At 41.8% G+C, this 18,331-nt stretch overlaps 1 protein-coding gene across 1 annotated transcript in view; it reads right to left on the reverse strand.

The window, feature by feature from the left end:
- The window catches only part of TMC3 (transmembrane channel like 3), a 58,683-nt gene that overhangs the window by 30,611 nt on the left and 9,741 nt on the right, over positions 1–18,331 (reverse strand). Inside the window, exons 4-8 of the mRNA XM_007115193.2 lie at positions 7,415–7,496; positions 4,545–4,651; positions 3,651–3,749; positions 3,412–3,554; positions 691–838 (exon numbers count right to left, since the gene is read on the reverse strand). Of these exons, the coding sequence (XP_007115255.2) occupies positions 691–838; positions 3,412–3,554; positions 3,651–3,749; positions 4,545–4,651; positions 7,415–7,496 (579 nt within the window). The remainder of the gene's footprint in view (positions 1–690; positions 839–3,411; positions 3,555–3,650; positions 3,750–4,544; positions 4,652–7,414; positions 7,497–18,331) is intronic.

The raw sequence follows: 18,331 nt of genomic DNA on the forward strand, positions 1-18,331 counted from the left end.
ACCGGGGCACGAACCCGTGTCCCCAGCATCGGCAGGCGGACTCTCAACCACTGCGCTGCCAGGGAAGCACTTATCCAGTATTTTTAATCATAACTTCAATGTCTAGACTTCATCCAATAAGATTCTATTGATATCAGTGCTTTATATGATAATAGATAGGTAAAAAAGGAAATTAGGGAATGGGAAGAAGAGGGGGAGGAGTAAATTATTTAGGTCACTGAAATGATCTAAATAATTTTTTTCTCAAAAGGGGGCACCATTTAACTGTCTGTGTTGTTCAGTGGATCCAGGTCTCTGAATGCCTTTGACTGCATTATCTTCTAAGGTAACACTAAAAGCCTATATCCCTCACATATATGTACTTATTCATTTACAAGTTATGTACATGCAACACGGTAGTAATCCATTATGCAAATGAACAAAGATACACACACTGAAATTTTAGAGAGACGAAATTTAAAAAAAAGAGAAGTTCCCATATTTTTCTCCAGTACACCATCAGATTGTTTGGTGCCTGTTGGAGGCACATTATGTCACGTCTCGGTGGAGACTGCGGCTGCCCTGGTCTGTGAGCACCGTGGGAAGGAGACCACGCTGACTCTCCCAGCAGAGGGCCAGCGGCTCACGCTGTGAAGGCTGTGATCTGCAGAGCCCTGACTCTTGGCAGCCTGAACAGGCTCGCTTACTCACCCTGATGCTGTTCACGATGGCAGCGGTTTTGCTCTCTGCCGCCTCTGGGTTTCCAATGAGGTAATCCCAGGCACAGAACACCCGCCAGCAGAACGTGTAGTTTTCATTGGACGCGCTGGCGAGGCTCATGCGGGAATTCTTAGCCATCCTTCGAAAAAGGACCAGAGAAAACCATAATTTGAAAAGTTACATGCACCTCAATGTTCCTTGCAGCACTACAATAGCCAGGACACGGAAGCAACCTAAATGTCCATCAACAGATGAAGGGATAAAGAAGATGTGGCACATATATACAATGGAACATTACTCAGCCATAAAAAAGAACGAAATAATGCCATTTGCAGCAACAGGTATGCAAATAGAGATTATCATACTAAGTGAAGTAAGTCAGACAGAGAAAGACAAATATCATGATATCACTTGTATGTGGAATCTAAAAAAGGCTACAAATGAACTTATCTACAAAACTGAAATAGAGTTACAGATGTAGAAAATAGATTTATGGTTATGGGGGGGTCAGGGAGGGAGGGATAAATTGGGAGATTACACCTGAAACTAACACAACACTGTAAATCAATTATACCCCAATAAAAAATTTTTTAAAAAAGGACCAGAAAGGGTCACGTAAGAACAGTGTCAGGAGCAGGCTCAGCCACTAGGGGGCTGCTGCGAGTCCATGCAGAGCAAGGAGCCCCATCTGGATGTGGGCGAGCAGATACACCTGAAATTAACACAACACTGTAAATCAATTATACCCCAATAAAAAATTTTTAAAAAAAGGACCAGAAAGGGTCACGTAAGAACAGTGTCAGGAGCAGGCTCAGCCACTAGGGGGCTGCTGCGAGTCCATGCAGAGCAAGGAGCCCCATCTGGATGTGGGCGAGCAGAGTGCCGGCTGGGTTCAGCCCCTCTCGTGGCTTGTGTCCTCAGCCAACCCCTTTGAACAGTGTGAAAACAGCAAATTCTTGGGTGAGTCCGGTGCACAAGCTCTCCCATCACTGGTAGTCTGGAGGTCCCTGAAGGTGTGTGCATCCACTGCATCTCTGTGCAACTGTGATTGTGAAACCAAATTCTTTACTCTGAGCTGAATCCATCTCCTTGGAGCCCCTGCCCATTGAAGTAACTACCCCACCTCACCAAGCAGGAGCACTTCGGATCGGATCCCTCCCTAACACGACTTTCCCTCAGATGTATGGGAAGGCAGGGGTCACGATCCCTCCTTGGGTGCAAGTTCCCTGTCTTTTAGACCATCTCTCCTGTTAGAAGCTTTTACCACTCTGTCCATCCATACTTCCTGCTCCCAAGTTGACATCAATTTGTCTCTTAAATTGTAACATCTAGCAGAGAGCCCGTGTTCTAGGTTCGGTCATGGGGTCTTGAGGCCATCCAGAGGCTAAGCTGGAAAGCTTCATGTGAACTGAAGGTCCTCAAGTCACTGTACATCTCCCTAGGTTTTGTTTGATGATGATGATGATGGTGATGATGATTGTTTTATCTTTTTAAAATCCCAACCCCTTCTACCTGCACTTTGCAAAGATGCCACAAGGGGCAGTGTGATGAAGACGTACTGGTACACACGCATCAGAGGGAAGTAGCAGGTGAGCCAAGAGGGTGGGGGCCGGCTTCTCCTTGGGCTCAGAGCCTCTCTGTCACTCTGCATTTATCTAGCTCCTACACAGAAGCACAGAATATAACAGCCATAAGGGAACCTGGTGATATTCTGAGCCAACCTGCCCATTTTACAGGTGAGGCCCCAGCCAGTCTTCTTTCTTTGCACTGCGCCCTCCTTTCAATAACCAACTACATGTTTGAACTGCATCACAACACAGACGAGACTGGCCTCTGCGTAATTTGTAACTAGGTCACAGGCAAACATATAGTCAAAGGAGGATGCTTTGCTTTCTGCAACCTCTGGTCACCTAACCCATCTCGTTCACCTCTCTTTTAGTGCAGTTCCTATGAGACAGGCTGGGACCTGGGACCCTTTGCTGCAGTGCTGCAATGCTTGCACATGGACACACGTCACCACGAGCAACAAAATACAAAGAAACCATATGGGACTAAAAATAACTGAGTGCATGTGCAATTGGGGCAAGTTCTGGACGCCAAAGATACAAAGAGACCAAAAAAACCCAACTGCCACTTTTGAGGAGCCTGGAGCAAACACAGGGTGTCGGGAGCAAAAGCAGGGTACTGCGCATGCGCCCTGCACACAACACCACCTAAGGGGCGGGCAGAACACCTAAGCCACCCCCCTGGCCCGACCCCTGGACACACCCCTACCCTCACCCCATATAAGGAACAAGCTTGCCCCCCCTCGGGGAGCGAGCAAGCAAGGGAGCCTGTTGTGTGCTCTCACTCCCCCCGCTGCAGCAGGGGCCCCAGTAAAGCCTTGCCTGAATTTCTTGTCTGGCCTCTAGTCAATTTCTATTGGCTGCGGAAGGCCAGGAACCCTGGTCGGTAACACCTACATTGTCTAAAATGACATTACCTGGTAAGTCTATTTGATTCTTGTCTCTCTAGACCCAACACAGAACCTGGCACAAAGCTTTAAGTGTTCAATCAGTGTTGGTTAAAATGAGCATATATCTCTTTTATCTGTGGTCTCCTCATCTGTAAAATGTGTAGATTTATGCCTTGACTTTACAGGGTGAGTGACAAGATGAAATGAGATCATATGTACCATTTTGGCATGTATTTTGAGAAACTGAACAGACATACTTTTTTAAGAGAATAATGAAGCTGTAAGCAAACACTGCCATCCCCACCAGGAAATAGGCCAAGGGCAGCCGGTAGCCAGCCCTCCCGATCCTTCTCTCACTGCCATAGTAGCCATAGAAGAGGACTGAGTATTGGAGGTAACCCTGCAAAGAGAGCACTCGGTGTCATTTCTGACTCCCAAGTCCCAGAACTTTCACCACCCACCTCGAGACAAAAGTGTGGCCAAGCCTGAACCTCACCCCCAGGGACCAGACGGTGTCCAGATCTTGGGCAGATGCAATGTGCTCCTTGGGGATGGTCTTGCTGGCTGTGCTTCCAAAGGGTTGGCCTGCAATGAGCTGGTGAGAGAGGAAAGGATGTCACACGGTCCTCTGGGTGGGAAGGGACCAGAAGAAAAGGGGCCACTGATCTCCATGCACCTCTGAAGATGCTGCACATATGAGATCCCTAGGGGGTGGATTCTGCTTGATACTCATTGATGAGAAATTAATCATGAGTGGCCAGATTTTCTTTTTGCCTGATCGGGGCCTGTCTGGGTGTACTCTCTCTAGGCTGGACATGGCTTCTATGGGTGGATGACATGACTGAAGCCACTAGGTTTCTACAATGGCATGGGACATAGCCCCATTTACTTTACAAGGATAAATTTTAGTTGAGAAGTGGTTTTTATTTTAATACAATGTCTGCAAACTGTCCCATAAGCCAAATCTAGCCTGTCGCCACTTTTTGTGTAGCCCAAGAGCTAAGGTTGGTTTGTGCACTTTTAAATGGTTGGGGAAAAAAATCCAAAGAAGAGTAGTATTTTGTGACACGTAAGAATGATAGGAAATTCAAATTTCTGTATCTATAAATAAAATTTTATTAGAATACAGCCACACTTATTAGTTACCTAATGTCTATGGCTGCTTTTGTTCTACACAGTAGATTTGAGAAGTTGTGACAAACCATACAGCCCACAAAGCCTAAAATATTTACTCTCTGGCCCTTTGCTGAAAAAGTTTGCCAGGCCCTATTTTCACACACAGATTATCCTTCCCATGAGGATAATGAGTGCGGTTGTCTAATGCTATGGCTCTAAACGTCTCTAATTTTTAACAAATGGCACTTTTAAACTCACCTGAAATAGTTCTTACCTCTGGAATGACAATAAAAGCACCTGTCATAATCGTGAGCACAATATTAATTCCAAATAACCATCTCAAGAATATGAAATAAGAGGCAACACCAGATCCAAAATGACCTAAAGAAAAACAAGATAATGAGAACGGTTTATAGAAAATGCTCCCAGTGTAAGAAGTTCTCTGTAAAGCAACACTGTAATTTTTCTTATAGCAGCAGGACATAGACTAAGAATGCCATAATTGTACCTATCAGGGTGTTGTCCCACGATGATCATTTAGAAGGATTAAGATGTTCATTAATGTCTACCAGTCATATACACAAATCCCTAATCCCTAATGGATTACTTTCCCTAATGTCCTATTGATCGAAAATGCTTTTATCAAATTTACATTTCACCTATGTTCAGAAGTATCAGCATCTTTTGAGAATTTAATATATTTCTTTTCTATTTTGCATAGTTCTGAAAATTCCAAGGATATTCTAAGGATTCTTTTGTCTTAATTTCAAAAGAAATAACAGTATGTTAGATGTTAACATTAACATCTAACATAGTGTTAGGTGGGTGAAGGGGTTATGAGAATTCTCTTTGTCACTTTTCCATACATCTAAACTTATTCTAAAATAAAAAGTGTAGTTAAAAACAAATATCTATTGAGAAAACAAGGGGGCATAGAAGAAGTTGGATTGGGATATGGGTGATACTTGTGATGACTTTCTGGAACGAGTGGACTTGTATCATACTTTGGAAGAATAACATCTTGAACTTTTATTTCAAATCTAGCTTATGTTTCATAATAGGTAGGAAAACACCAAACATCACAAAGAAAACCAAAAAATTACCTATTGCAAGGTTACTAAATTAAAATCACTACCAGAATTACTTTCTAGTAAATTTTTAGGGGAACCCTCCATTTTCATTCTATATCTGTATTTTTTTGTATAAAATTGGCATATCTCTATAATATGCATCTTGAGCTATCAATATATTATGAGCATTTTCTCATACAAAATATCTCCCTATAAAATGAATTTTATTGTTCCAGCAAACCAATTTTACATAATTGATTTAACTTATCCCCCACTACTTGACACTTATGAAGTTTCTAACTTTTCACTAGGGTAGATAATTCTGCAGGAATCAATTTCTGTCTAAGGTCAGATTTCCTGGAAGCAGAGCCTGAGAAAAGGGTTCAGCTAACATGATATATTGAGGAAGTGCTCTCAGGATAAAGGGGGTGAGGGAGTCAAGGGAGGTCAGGGGAAAGAGCTAAGCAAAGATGTCGTCTCAGCTGGAGCCCAGCTTAGCCTTATCCCATGGGGAGCTCTGGAGGGCAAGTTGCATCATAGAGTTGGCTGCACTTTGAAGAAAAAGCTGGACTTGAATACCCATTAGTCATTCCTCTAGGCTACCCAGTGGGGCTGGGGGAGCAGGTGATAAGTGCCCAACATCTGGAACAATGTGGGCCAAGGCTCATCCTCTAGAGAAGGAGACAGCTATGAGTCATAGCAGCCAACACTCAGAGCAGCTGAGAAAAGGTGGACCAGCCAAGTAAAGGGATCTGGGCTGGGCACCAAGTGTGTCCACACAGCCTAGTGCATTGATTTTGTTGTGGCTGTTGTTTTCTCTGGTTGTTAAGGAGTGGAAGAGTTCTATCAAAGACTATAAATATTTTGAAGACATTTGGTCCAAATTATAACTTTCCCCTAGAAACATCATCCCAATTGACATTTCCACCAGTTGGTATTTAATTCCACTTCAATGTTGAAAATTTTTTTCCCCCCTCAATTTGTCATCTTTTAGATCTGTTTATTTTTTATGTATGCAAAATTTCTTTTATGTATAGTTAAATCCAACAGTACTTTCCTTGATGATTCCTTTTTTACTTTTATAATTTGACAGGCTTCCATTCTGAGATCACATTACTTATATTTCTTTTAATTCTCTCATGGCTTCCAATTTCCTTTTTAAATATTTAATGGAACTTTAAAATGAAAGATCTAATGTTATTCTTTAAAACAGTTGAATTGTTCCAGTATCATTTATGGTGCTATGCTACACTGTTTCAATTCTTGTAGCTTTTATAATGTATTTTAACATTTTGGTTATACAAGTTCATTTGAGTTTTTCCTTTTAAAAAAGTTTTCAATTAGTTTTTTTTTCATATGAGTTCATTGTGTTGAATACAAAAAACATTGCATTGAGAATTTTATTGGAATTGCATTAAAACATAAACTGATATTGAGAAAATCAACACCTTCCAAATATTAAATCATTCTTCAACACCTTCCAAATATTAAATCATTCTATGTCTCTTCACAAGACTTTTAAAAAATCCCATGGTCCAATTTTATAGTTTCTTTATTTCAGACTTCTGGTTATATTTATTCCTGGTCTTGTGTGTTGCATTTGTGTGTTTGCACTGTGTGTGTGTGTGTGTGTGTGTGTGTGTGTGTGTTTTTAAATGTGACTGTGATTGATTTATTTTTTAGGATATTTTTCTAAACGATTACAATCACTTCTCTCAAAATGCAAATTTCTGCATTTTTGTTTTGCAATTGCCCATGTTACCCTTTAATTCATCTACACAGTTTTCCCCTCTATCCTTTTGAGTTTGTATTGTGTCTAAGGCATGAACTGACAGAGAACTGCAGAGCCACAGTGGAACGTGGGACCGTTTTTATCCTGGGAGGTGGTGGGGACCGGCACTGTGTCTTCCATCTCCACGGACCCATGTCCAGCCTAGGTCGGCACTATGTGTGCAAGGGCCCCTGGCTGCTCAGTGTAAGGTCTGGGATGTACCAGACCCGTCTCAGGCCTCACCTTTGTCTGGCTACTGGCACCGCATCCCCCTCCCCCACTCCTCCAAGTGCCAACACTTACTCTCGATTTTCTTTATCCTCATTTCCCAGGGTATGAAGATGACCACAAAGTTACAGGCCAGACGAGCAAACTTCCGCCACAGCTAGACAGGAAGGAGCAGAATTAGAGGACTTGACCTTCATGAAGACGGCAATGGCTTTGTGGAACCAGGGTCCTAAATGCAGGTGAGGCCCACACACACACCAGTTGATACCTTTCATTATGATTTCACAGGACTTTAGGGAGCCCTAGGACCAAAGCAGCCGCTTGTCTTCTCTGGGCTCCTGCCCAGGTGAAGGCTCCTGTTAGGGGCTCTGAGCTGCGGTGTCTGTACTGAGGTGCATATTCTCTAGGGTTTCAGCCTGCCTTATTCACACCATTCCTGCTGTGAGGACTAAGAACAGGTAAAACTACTTGAGGAATGATGTCCGAATACACCGCCTTGGTCCCTTTCGGGAGTGGGGCTCAGGAATCCACGTGGCTCACAAACGCCCCAGTGATTACATTTCCTGTCCCTATTTAAGGACCAAGAGTCTAGAACATACCCTGAAAATGAGCCCCATTGTGTGCCTCCCATCCTTCAGCTGGAGCTCATCTCCCAGCCTCTCTCCTGGCCAAAGTTGCCAAAATAAGGTCTGGAAATTTGTCTTGGATGTTTAAGACACAATCGCCGAAAGTTCAAAAATCTTTTTTTTTTTTTCTCAAAGGAGAATAAAGCAAAATGTGAAAATGTGCCCTGACACTGGGCTTTCTCTCCCATAACATTAGCAGGTTGTTCATTTTAACACGCAAACAATGAGGGTTTGTGTTGGAAGCAAATGATATCATTGCAGAAAGAAGGGTTACAAATGTAATTACAACCTTCTGAACTATAAGACAGCACGTGGTCCTGATGCAGACATGCATGATTATGTTATCCTGAATATGTCTGCTAAGGCCAAAACGGCTGCTTGTAAATGAAAATCTATTTGAATGTTATCAGAAGTTGGAATTGTTCACTTTCTGCTCATGATTTAAGACCCAACTCAAATACAGCTACTCCCATGGAGACCTCACACAGATTCTCTGTAGCCAGAAATACATTCTTCCATCTGTAAACTTCCCCAGCTATCATTCTGGTCTCTGATAATGCTTATCACATCCTAGCTTATATTGCCTTTATATTGTTCACCTGGCTTTTTCTCCTCCAGCACTGAGAGGAAGACCATGGCTTTCTGATTTTTCATCCCCTACAGCATACAGAGGCAGAATGCCCAGTATCCTTTGGGGAGGGTTTGGTGTTGAAAGCATTTGAGTTTCTGGTCCATTGTAAAGTCGTTAAGAGGAAGAAGCATTGGGTGGAAGGCCAGAGACCTGAGTTCTAGCTCGACCTCTATCTTACTGTGTGCCCTGGCAAAGTTATTTTCTTTCTTTGAGATTCAATTTCCTCATCTGTACAAGAAGAAGTAGGATTCAATCAGTGGGTTTCAGGGTGCTCTTTGAATTTAAATTTCGATTGAATTTCAGTGGGAACTTCAATACACAGAACCCACTAAAGCAGAGTAACTCTTGTAGGTAAGAGATGCAAAGCCTCCTTCCCCAGCCTCTGGTGCTCATTTGAGAAGCCAGGGACCCCAAACTCAGTTTAAAGGGCACTGGACTGAATAACGCCCACCCCAACACTCATTCTGATGCGGAGAATCTACACTAGCAAGGAGCTTCCTAGAGGCAAATATCATTGAAAAACATGATTTATTGATGACCAAGATTCGGTAAGGCATGGGGAAAAAACACCACACTTCTCTGACGATTTGCACTGAATCTCTATGGCAAAAGCCTTGAAACTTGGGAGTGAATCACGATTTTAAGAGCAAAGTGCTCAGCCATAAAAAGGAACAAAATTGGGTCATTTGCATAGATGTGGATGGACCTAGAGAGTGTCATGCAGAGTGAAGTAAGTCAGAAAGGGAAAAACGAATACCGTATATTAACGCATATATGTGGAATCTAGAAAAGTGTTATAGAGGATCTTTTTTGCAAAGCAGAAATAGAGACACAGGCGCAGAGAACAAATGTGTATGGATACCAAGAGGGAAGGGGAGGGTGGGACGAATTGGGAGATTGGGATTGATTGACACTATACACTATTGATACTATGTTTAAAATAGGTAACTAATGAGAACCTACTGTATAGCACACGAACTCTACTCAGTGCTCTGTGGTGACCTAAATGGGAAGGAAATCCAAAAAAGAGGGGATATGTGTATAACTGATTCACTTTGCTTACAGTAGAAACTAACGCAACATTGTAAAGCAACTATACTCCAATAGAAACTAATTTTAAAAAAGAAAAAAAAAATAAGAGCAAAGTGAACACAAAATAAGGCAAAACCAAAAACCAAACTTGGAAGAAAACAGGTCCTAATGGTTATGGCCTGGGTATTGAGTTTTGGTAAGGGCTTCTAAGGGCACCTGGAGCAGATGTGTTCTAACAACATGTGCGACCGTTTATGAAAAGTGTGTTCATCCAGAGTGTGTACTGAACACCTACACTGTGTTTCCAGTACCGTGGATGCAAATCGTGAACAAGACGTGTGAGACGTCAGCTGGTGTGGAGTTTGCACTCGTGTCGAGGGGAGGCAGCCACAAAGAATTCAATGCCACATGGGACACAGTCCATTAGGACTGGGGGGATGGCTCTTTGAAACAAAGGGTCAAGGAAGGTCTATCTGGGGAGGTCATACTTGAGCTGAGACTTGAATGAAAATGAGTCAATATTTCAAAAAAATAATAAATTGGTAGAGGAGCTGTCTAGGAGGGGAGAATGGCCACTAGGAGCCTGTGGGTTAGCATGAGCTGGGCATTTTACAGAAGAGAATAAAGGAGAGAGGAGTGAGATGAGGTCCAATAGTTAGGTCATGGCCAGATCAGGTGGGTTAGAGGAAGGAGTTTGGATTTGATTCTAAGTGTAATGAAACTCTGTTTATCTATCTTATCTATCTATCTATCTACCATTCATTATTATTATTATTACTTTAAAAAATAAGTTTATTTATTTTATTTATTTATTTTTGGCTGTGTTGGGTCTTTGTTGCTGTGCGCGGGCTTTCTCTAGTTGCCGCAAGCAGGGGCTACTCTTTGTTGCGGTGCGCGGGCTTCTCATTGCGGTGGCTTCTCTCGTTGCGGAGCATGGGCTCTAGGCGCGCAGGCTCAGTAGTTGTGTCTTACGGGCTCTATAGCGCAGGCTCAGTAGTTGTGGCACACGCGCTTAGTTGCTCCGCGGCATGTGGGATCTTCCCAGACCAGGGATCGAACCCATGTCCCCTGCATTGGCAGGTGGATTCTTAACCACTGCACCACCAGGGAAGTCCCTATCATTCATTATTTTAATTAAAGTATGGCATGAGTAGTTTACGGTTTCAAAGATTTCCCTGGCTCCTCTGTGGAAGAGAATGGAAGATGGCGGGACATGAGTGGAAACAGAAAGAGCTGTTATGAAGCCAGTCAGTCTATATACCATCCTGGGCAGGTGCCTTTAGCTTCTGCACAGAGGAAGCATTCTTGCCAAATCACGCCATGAAGGCTCTCAGGAAGGATGACGTCCCTTGCTGGTATCATGTGAGAAACCAAGGACGTAGACTATTAGAACTAGAAGACATCTTAAGAATCAAACATGAAAACCTCATCAGGTTCCAAGTCATTACTCAGAGCAGGGAAACAATGGCAGAAAGACCGAGGTGTCCTGACTCTTGGTGTTTGGTGTTCCATGTGCCCAGGGTAGCATTTCTGCCTACGTGACTCCTTGGGTCCTGGTGCTCTCACATGCTCAGACCTTGCTTTCTTACGAAACATAGAAATAAACTGGTGCTAAAGGCAGATTGTCTGTAACAAGGTGTTGTTCTGCTGGAATCAAGGAGAAACCCATGCGCACAGAGGATGCAGGTGGGAAACAGTGGGAGGAGCTCCAGAGGATGACCTGTGTTCTGGAACAGTGATTCCCAAGAGAGGATAGAGTGGCAGCCCTGGTGAGAGGTGACCAGGATCTCAGTCGTGGGAATCATGGGAGAAAGTGTACAGCAGCTATATTATACAAAATGTACTATTTGAAAAACGAAGTTATCATTTTTCTAAGAGAAACCAAAGACTGTAAATAGAGACAAAACTCACTGGGCTGCAGGCAATAGCTAGATAGCTTCTGTTTTCTCTACTTTGGAGTGGCTGCTGATCTTCAGGGGTCCGTATTAAAATTTCCAGTGGAAAAAAATTCTAAATATAAAAAGGTAGAGGAATGATGTTCAGAATGAGGAGGGGGAAAACCAAAGTGTTAGGAAGACATGGTGGGAGGATGATTTTCTTTGACATTTTGCTGTGTCTCCAGAGGGCAGAAGACACTATCTCAGCCACCATCTCTTTACCCTGAGTGCCCAGCACAAAGTGGAGATACTATGAAGACAGCAAATTCTTTCATTGTGGATGGCAAAGCTTTTGGAAAATAATTGATTAGTATTTATCAAGAATCAAAAAACGTGGATTGGCACATGGATGAAGCCGAACTGGGTTGAACTGCTTTCTGCAGGGCCACTGGTAAAATGGAAAGGACTGGGGCAGCTGTGTCTGTTAAGTGCAGGCTGAAAACGTTGGGACAATCTGTAGGTAAGACTGAACATTTGGATCACCTTTCTCATTTAAAAAACTCTGACTTTAAGAATTCAGTCCATTATTAACTTACACCTTTAATCCACTTGGAGCTCACTGTTACTAAATGCCCCAGGACTTTTTCATTGTTATATATATTACAGGTTGTCTGAACCCAAGCGAGAGACCTTACATTATTTCAGATATTTTTCCATAGCATTTCATACAGTTTATTTAGAGAAAATGAAAGAGCTTGGTAGCACATATGCTTATAAAAAGATAATTTTGTTTTATATATTTATTCCATAAGCTCCATCATAGTGTGTCAGGCATAAAGAGTTATGGATAATTTTGATCATAGGAGTGGATTAGCGTCTTCAGGCAGATTCTGTGAAAAGTAAGAAGAAAGAAAGCCAAGGCAGAATCTTGGGGATTCTTTGATATTTTATAACTATTCAGTTATGCAAATTCTATGATCAGCTTTAATTTAAACTTTACTAAGAATATTTTTTGTTTCAGAGAATCTAAAAAGAGTGTGTCTGTCAGTTTTTGTCTGTTAAGATAATAAACTTGAAAAAACTACAATATTCAGCATTAGTGGAGATACTATGAAGACAGCAAATTCTTTCATTGTGGATGGCAAAGCTTTTGGAAAATAATTGATTAGTATTTATCAAGAATCAAAAAACGTGGATTGGCACATGGATGAAGCCGAACTGGGTTGAACTGCTTTCTGCAGGGCCACTGGTAAAATGGAAAGGACTGGGGCAGCTGTGTCTGTTAAGTGCAGGCTGAATAAACCCTCCATAGCAACGTGGAGAAAAACCCTTGTTATGGTGTTAAGTGAAAAAAAACCAAGACAAAAATATTTGTATAGTATACTTACTCCGATGTGAAAATGATATATACAATGGCTGAAATGTGAAATTTTAAAAGATTCTATCTTGGGAAGTAGGGGATTATAATAGGAGAAATGATTTTTTTCTTTGTCTTGGAAACATTTATGAAAATTATTGGAATGTCTATAAACAAATAATTTCAATGTATACTAAAGTTTAACTACAAGTAACTGAATGGGAAAAATAACAAACAAAAATCTTAGCATTGTATTATAAAATGAGCATTGGAATATGCCTGTAACTTTCTCATTATAAGAAATGCAGTAAGTCCCCTACATACGAACGAGTTCCGTCCTGAGAGCACGTTTGTAAGTCCAATTTTTTCGTAAGTCCAACAAAGTTAGCCTAGGTACCCAACTAACACAATCGGCTATATAGTACTATATTGTAATAGGTTGATAATACTTTTCACACAAATAATACATAAAAAACAAACACAAAAAATAAAGAAAATGTTTAATCTTATAGTACAGTACCTTGAAAAGTACAGTAGTACAGTACAACAGCTGGCATACAGGGGCTGGCATCAAGCGAACAGGCAAGAAATAAAGATACTGTACTACTTTACTCTATACAGCACTGTATAGTAAAGTACACAAAAGCACAACCACTTGTAGAGGATGCACACACATGACGGTATATGCCACATACGTAAACTAACTTATGTGGTTGGACATGTGAATGCCCATTCGCATCTTTGAAAGTTCTCAAATTGAAGGTTCGTATGGGACTTACTGTACAGTGAATAAAACCTACACACATGGGTGGGCTTAACTCAGGAAAGAGGCTAGATGATTCTCCCAAGGGCAGATATAACCTTTTTCTGATGAGTTGGGCTTACCCAGGGTCACACAATTTGGTAAGTGACAGCATCGGGAACTAAAATCCAAGTTTGGGGACATGCAGACCTTCAAGCTCAGCATACTGTTCTACAGCTATTAATGATGGATGTTCACAACCTATGTAGTACAACAACTGCAAGGACAGGTACAACTTCCCGGGCCCGGAGACCACAGGAAGGGTGGGCATGTCCACGTGTGGGCTTTTTACCTCGGCACCTGCTGCTTGGTAGCCTCGGGTCCTGGTCAGCCTCCCCTCAAACTTCAGCACAATGTCCTTCGCTCGCCTGAGAGAAGAAAAACTTGGTGGTGAGCGCAATTTTATCACCTTGATAATCTTGGCAAAACATGTGGAAGTGCAGCAGGAATAGATAGTCAAACAGTGGTAACCAGAAAACTCCCTTCAAATATTTTCTATAACATTTAAATGCATGAATTCATAGGAAATGATGAGTGAATACTAAAATCAGTTGCAACTGAATTTCTTAACTCCCTGCCCTGATTCTGGTTGTTGGCTGGGTATTATGGGCTTTGGAAATCCTGGTATCAGGTACCAGCTTCTCATCTCCTCCACTTAATCTCAGCAGCCTTCCTCCTGCAATTAATTCTTTGGAAGTGAAAGTCAGACCTAGCTCAGAGAATCTGCTTTGAGAAAAGGGTAGTGTCTGGTTAATGTGAGCAAGAAAGTTGTGTCTATGTAGCCATGAACAACCTGATTTAGCCCAGACTAACTCCTGGCACACTAGCTGACCACTTTGGTGAGTTGACTTGATGGGTCACCTAAATGGCTAATCCTTGAAAATAGACTGAATTCATTAGGATAGATGGTTAAATTCACACTTAAAAGAACCACAGGTATGTATAACTGATTCACTTTGTTGTAAAGGGGGAAAAAAAAAAAAAGAACCACAGGATTAGGAAAAAAATGTTAATTCCATGGAACGGACTGAAGTCAAAAACTCTTAGCAAAGAATGTCACGTTCAAGGTGACCTCATCTGTGACTACACTGACGAGATCTTCATTAATCCATGGTTGACCACTTAATTATGCTCAGCGTTGAAGAACTGCCGAATCATTCCGTTTGTTAGTTGGACCAGTGTACTGGGTGGGGAGTTCATGCATGTATATCCCAAGTAACACCCACAGCTTCCTAGTCTTTCGTTGATTGACACAAGGAACTAGCTGACTTCCTTTCCCACAAACAGCGTGAATGCTTCAGAACATATACCTAACCAGAGTGCTGAGCTTTGAACCTCCCTGCCGCCACTGCAAATACTCCACCTTCATAGCCCCGCCAATGTGCTGGCTTCATTCTGGTTAGAACCAGAAATGCAGGCAAGGGTGAGGGGTTGATGTTATACCTTTTATAGCATCTAAAAGATGGGGGCCTATATAAGTGAAATAATAATTCATTTAATTTCATTCATTATAATTTTTTTCCCTGTAAACGTTTTCTGCACACTTGTTTGGGTCAAGTAGAGTGGAATACAGAGGTGCATAAAATCGAGTTGTTGCCCTGGAAAAGCCCACGAGCTAATAGGGATGACAGAGACCTGAAACAACAATAGGAGTGGGTGGGTGTGTAAATGTTGGGATGGGGAGCTGAGTAGGGGGCTGAGGTGGCAGTGAGGCAGGCTGGGACCTGGGACCTGGGACCCTGGCTGCAGTGCTTGCACCTGGACAAACATCTCCTTGAGCAACAAAATACAAAGAAACTATGAGGGACTAAAAACAACTGCGTGCAAGTGCAGTTGGGGCAAATTATGGACAGCAAGATACAAAAAAACCAAAAAGCCCAACTGCCACTTCTGAAGGGTCAGGAGCAAAAGCAGGGTACTGCGCATGCGCCCTGCACACAACACCACCAAGGGGATGGGCAGACCACCTAAGCCAACCCTCCGGCCCGACCCCTGGACACACCCCTACCCTCACCCCAGATAAGGAACATGCTCGCCCCGCCTCAGCTAGTGAGTGAGCCAGGAAACTTATTGTTTGTTCTCACTCCCCACCTGCTGCAGTCGCGGCTCCAATGAAGCCTTGCCTGAATTCCTTGTCTGACCTCTGATTAATTTCTATTGATTAAGGAGGCCAAGAACCCTGGTCAGTAACAGCAGTGGGGACAGTACCTAACCCAGGCCCCGTCATAGACCAATGCTGACTCCATGGCACTGACCACTTGCCTCCCTACAGGGAAAACAAATATATGCTCTGTCCCCCCATAGACAGAGCTTGCTGCTTTATCTGTGTCAGCAATGCTCCCTTGAGCCCCCAGCAGTCAGGGTCCAGTGCTCTCTGCACCTTCCACAGACCTGATGAGTCTCGCAGGCCCAATTAGTGAAGCACTGCTCCAGTGGCTTCTGAAGGTGACGGGGAGGAAAATTGCGACGCGGGGATGACAAATGCAGGTCTCAGAGGGTGAGCTGTTCTCTGAGAGCTGGACCACTGGCCTGTGCCTTGCTGGTGTTGGTGTCTTGGAGCCCTGGCTGAGGTCCCTGGCTTATGCTTGTGGAGCAAGGCCTGGTTTGTTCTTTTGATTCTGACAGAAAAGTTATCATCTGCTTTGCTCTGCCCGCAGCTTAAAAAGACTCAATCTCTTACAGTTCAGATAGTCATTAATCATCAGCATTTCTGTATGATTTTTAAAATTCTGATAGAATACATGACTTTTTATTGCAGTAGAGTTGATTTACAATGTTGTGTTAATTTCTGCTATACAGCAAAGTGATTCAGTTATACATATACGTACATTCTTTTTTACATTCTTTTCCAGTATGGTTTATCACAGGATATTGAATATAGTTCCTTGTTCTACATAGTTACATGGATTTTTTTTTTTTTTTTTTTTTAGGATAAATTGATAGAGTTCCTCTGTTTCAATAGAATAGAACATTGGAGTTGAGGTCAGGAAGCTCAGCTTTAAAGCTCAGTTCCAGCACTCAGAAGCTGTGTGTCCTGGGGGAAACCACTTAATATCTCTGAGTATCAGTCTTCTCATTTGAAAAATGTCATCCTTACTCAAAGAAATGGAAGTGACGAGAACTGATATCGGACATGGAGAATTAACTGGAAACTTCTGGGAGTGGAAACTATGGATGACCTTAGCTATCTGCCGCGGCCACCTGGGGGACAGGCTGGATCTTTGGCCAGACTGGAGGAACAATGCCTGGAGTGGAAATCTAATGAAGGCATGATTTGATGGGAAAGAAATGCAAACCTAATGGTGGATTGGAGAGACAGGGCAATGTGCTTGGTATCTGGAAAGGGGCACTAAAACGTAAGATACGACGGTGGTTCTAATCCTGTCCACACAGTAGGTGCCCTATGATTACGGGTAATGTCTGTTTCTCTAGGAAGGTCCACTTCATGGGTCAGAGTAGCTCAGTGGCACTGGTCATTAAGAACCATTCTACTCACTCCCCTTGCTGTGATCCCAGGGGTCCACATAATCAATTACTACCCACTCATAGGGAGTGACTACTATAGCCCAGATACAAGGCTTAATATCATATGGTTTACCTCATTTAATCCTTGAACTGCTATCAAGGGATTTCAAGCTCTAGTTCGCAAAAGAATCAACCTGAATGCACGCTAAAAATGCTGGAGCCCTCTGCCGTAGTTTCTGATTAAGTCCGAGGGCAACCAGGAATTTTTGTCTTAAGCAGCACCCTGATTGCTTAACAGCTTAACAGTGCCGCAGGAGGTGGGTGCTCTCCTTCACCTTCACTTCAACTTTACAGAGAAAGGAACTGGTCTTTAGAGAAATTATGAAATTATGAAAAGAACCTAATATCACATGTCTTCCAACATTCAGCTCTTCATTATTATCTAAACAGACTCTCCAATATGACTCTAAGTGTCCCAGTAACCTAGTTTCCCACAGAGATCCCCCCCGCCAAGAGGGAGGTAATAGCCAAGCAGGTAAAACTAATATTTATTTTCATTCTAGATTGCATACTTAGTGAGTTTTTAGTTATTTTGTTCATCTCTAGGCATAGTGCTAAAATCTAGTATTTGAAAAGGAGGTAGAAACCCAAAAACTCTCTACCAAGACACACACCCAACTCAGACACACATACACAGACACACACACTGAGGCCCTGTCTGGACCAGGTGGATCCCTCAGACGTGTCTGTGACTTCTCTAAGTCAGATCAAGAGCATCCGACCCACCACTCCAATGTGGATTTATTTATTTATTTATTTATTTATTTATTTATTTATTTATTTATTTATTTATTTATTTATTTATTTATTTATTTATTTATTTATTTATTTATTTATTTATTTATTTATTTATTTATTTATTTATTTATTTATTTATTTATTTATTTATTTATTTATTTATTTATTTATTTATTTATTTATTTATTTATTTATTTATTTATTTATTTATTTATTTATTTATTTATTTATTTATTTATTTATTTATTTATTTATTTATTTATTTATTTATTTATTTATTTATTTATTTATTTATTTATTTATTTATTTATTTATTTATTTATTTATTTATTTATTTATTTATTTATTTATTTTGCGGTACGCAGGCCTCTCACTGTTGTGGCCTCTCCCGTTGCGGAGCACAA

The sequence above is a fragment of the Physeter macrocephalus genome, chromosome 11, assembly GCF_002837175.3.
Source record: "Physeter macrocephalus isolate SW-GA chromosome 11, ASM283717v5, whole genome shotgun sequence".
In the NCBI taxonomy this organism is placed as follows: Eukaryota; Metazoa; Chordata; class Mammalia; order Artiodactyla; family Physeteridae; genus Physeter; species Physeter macrocephalus.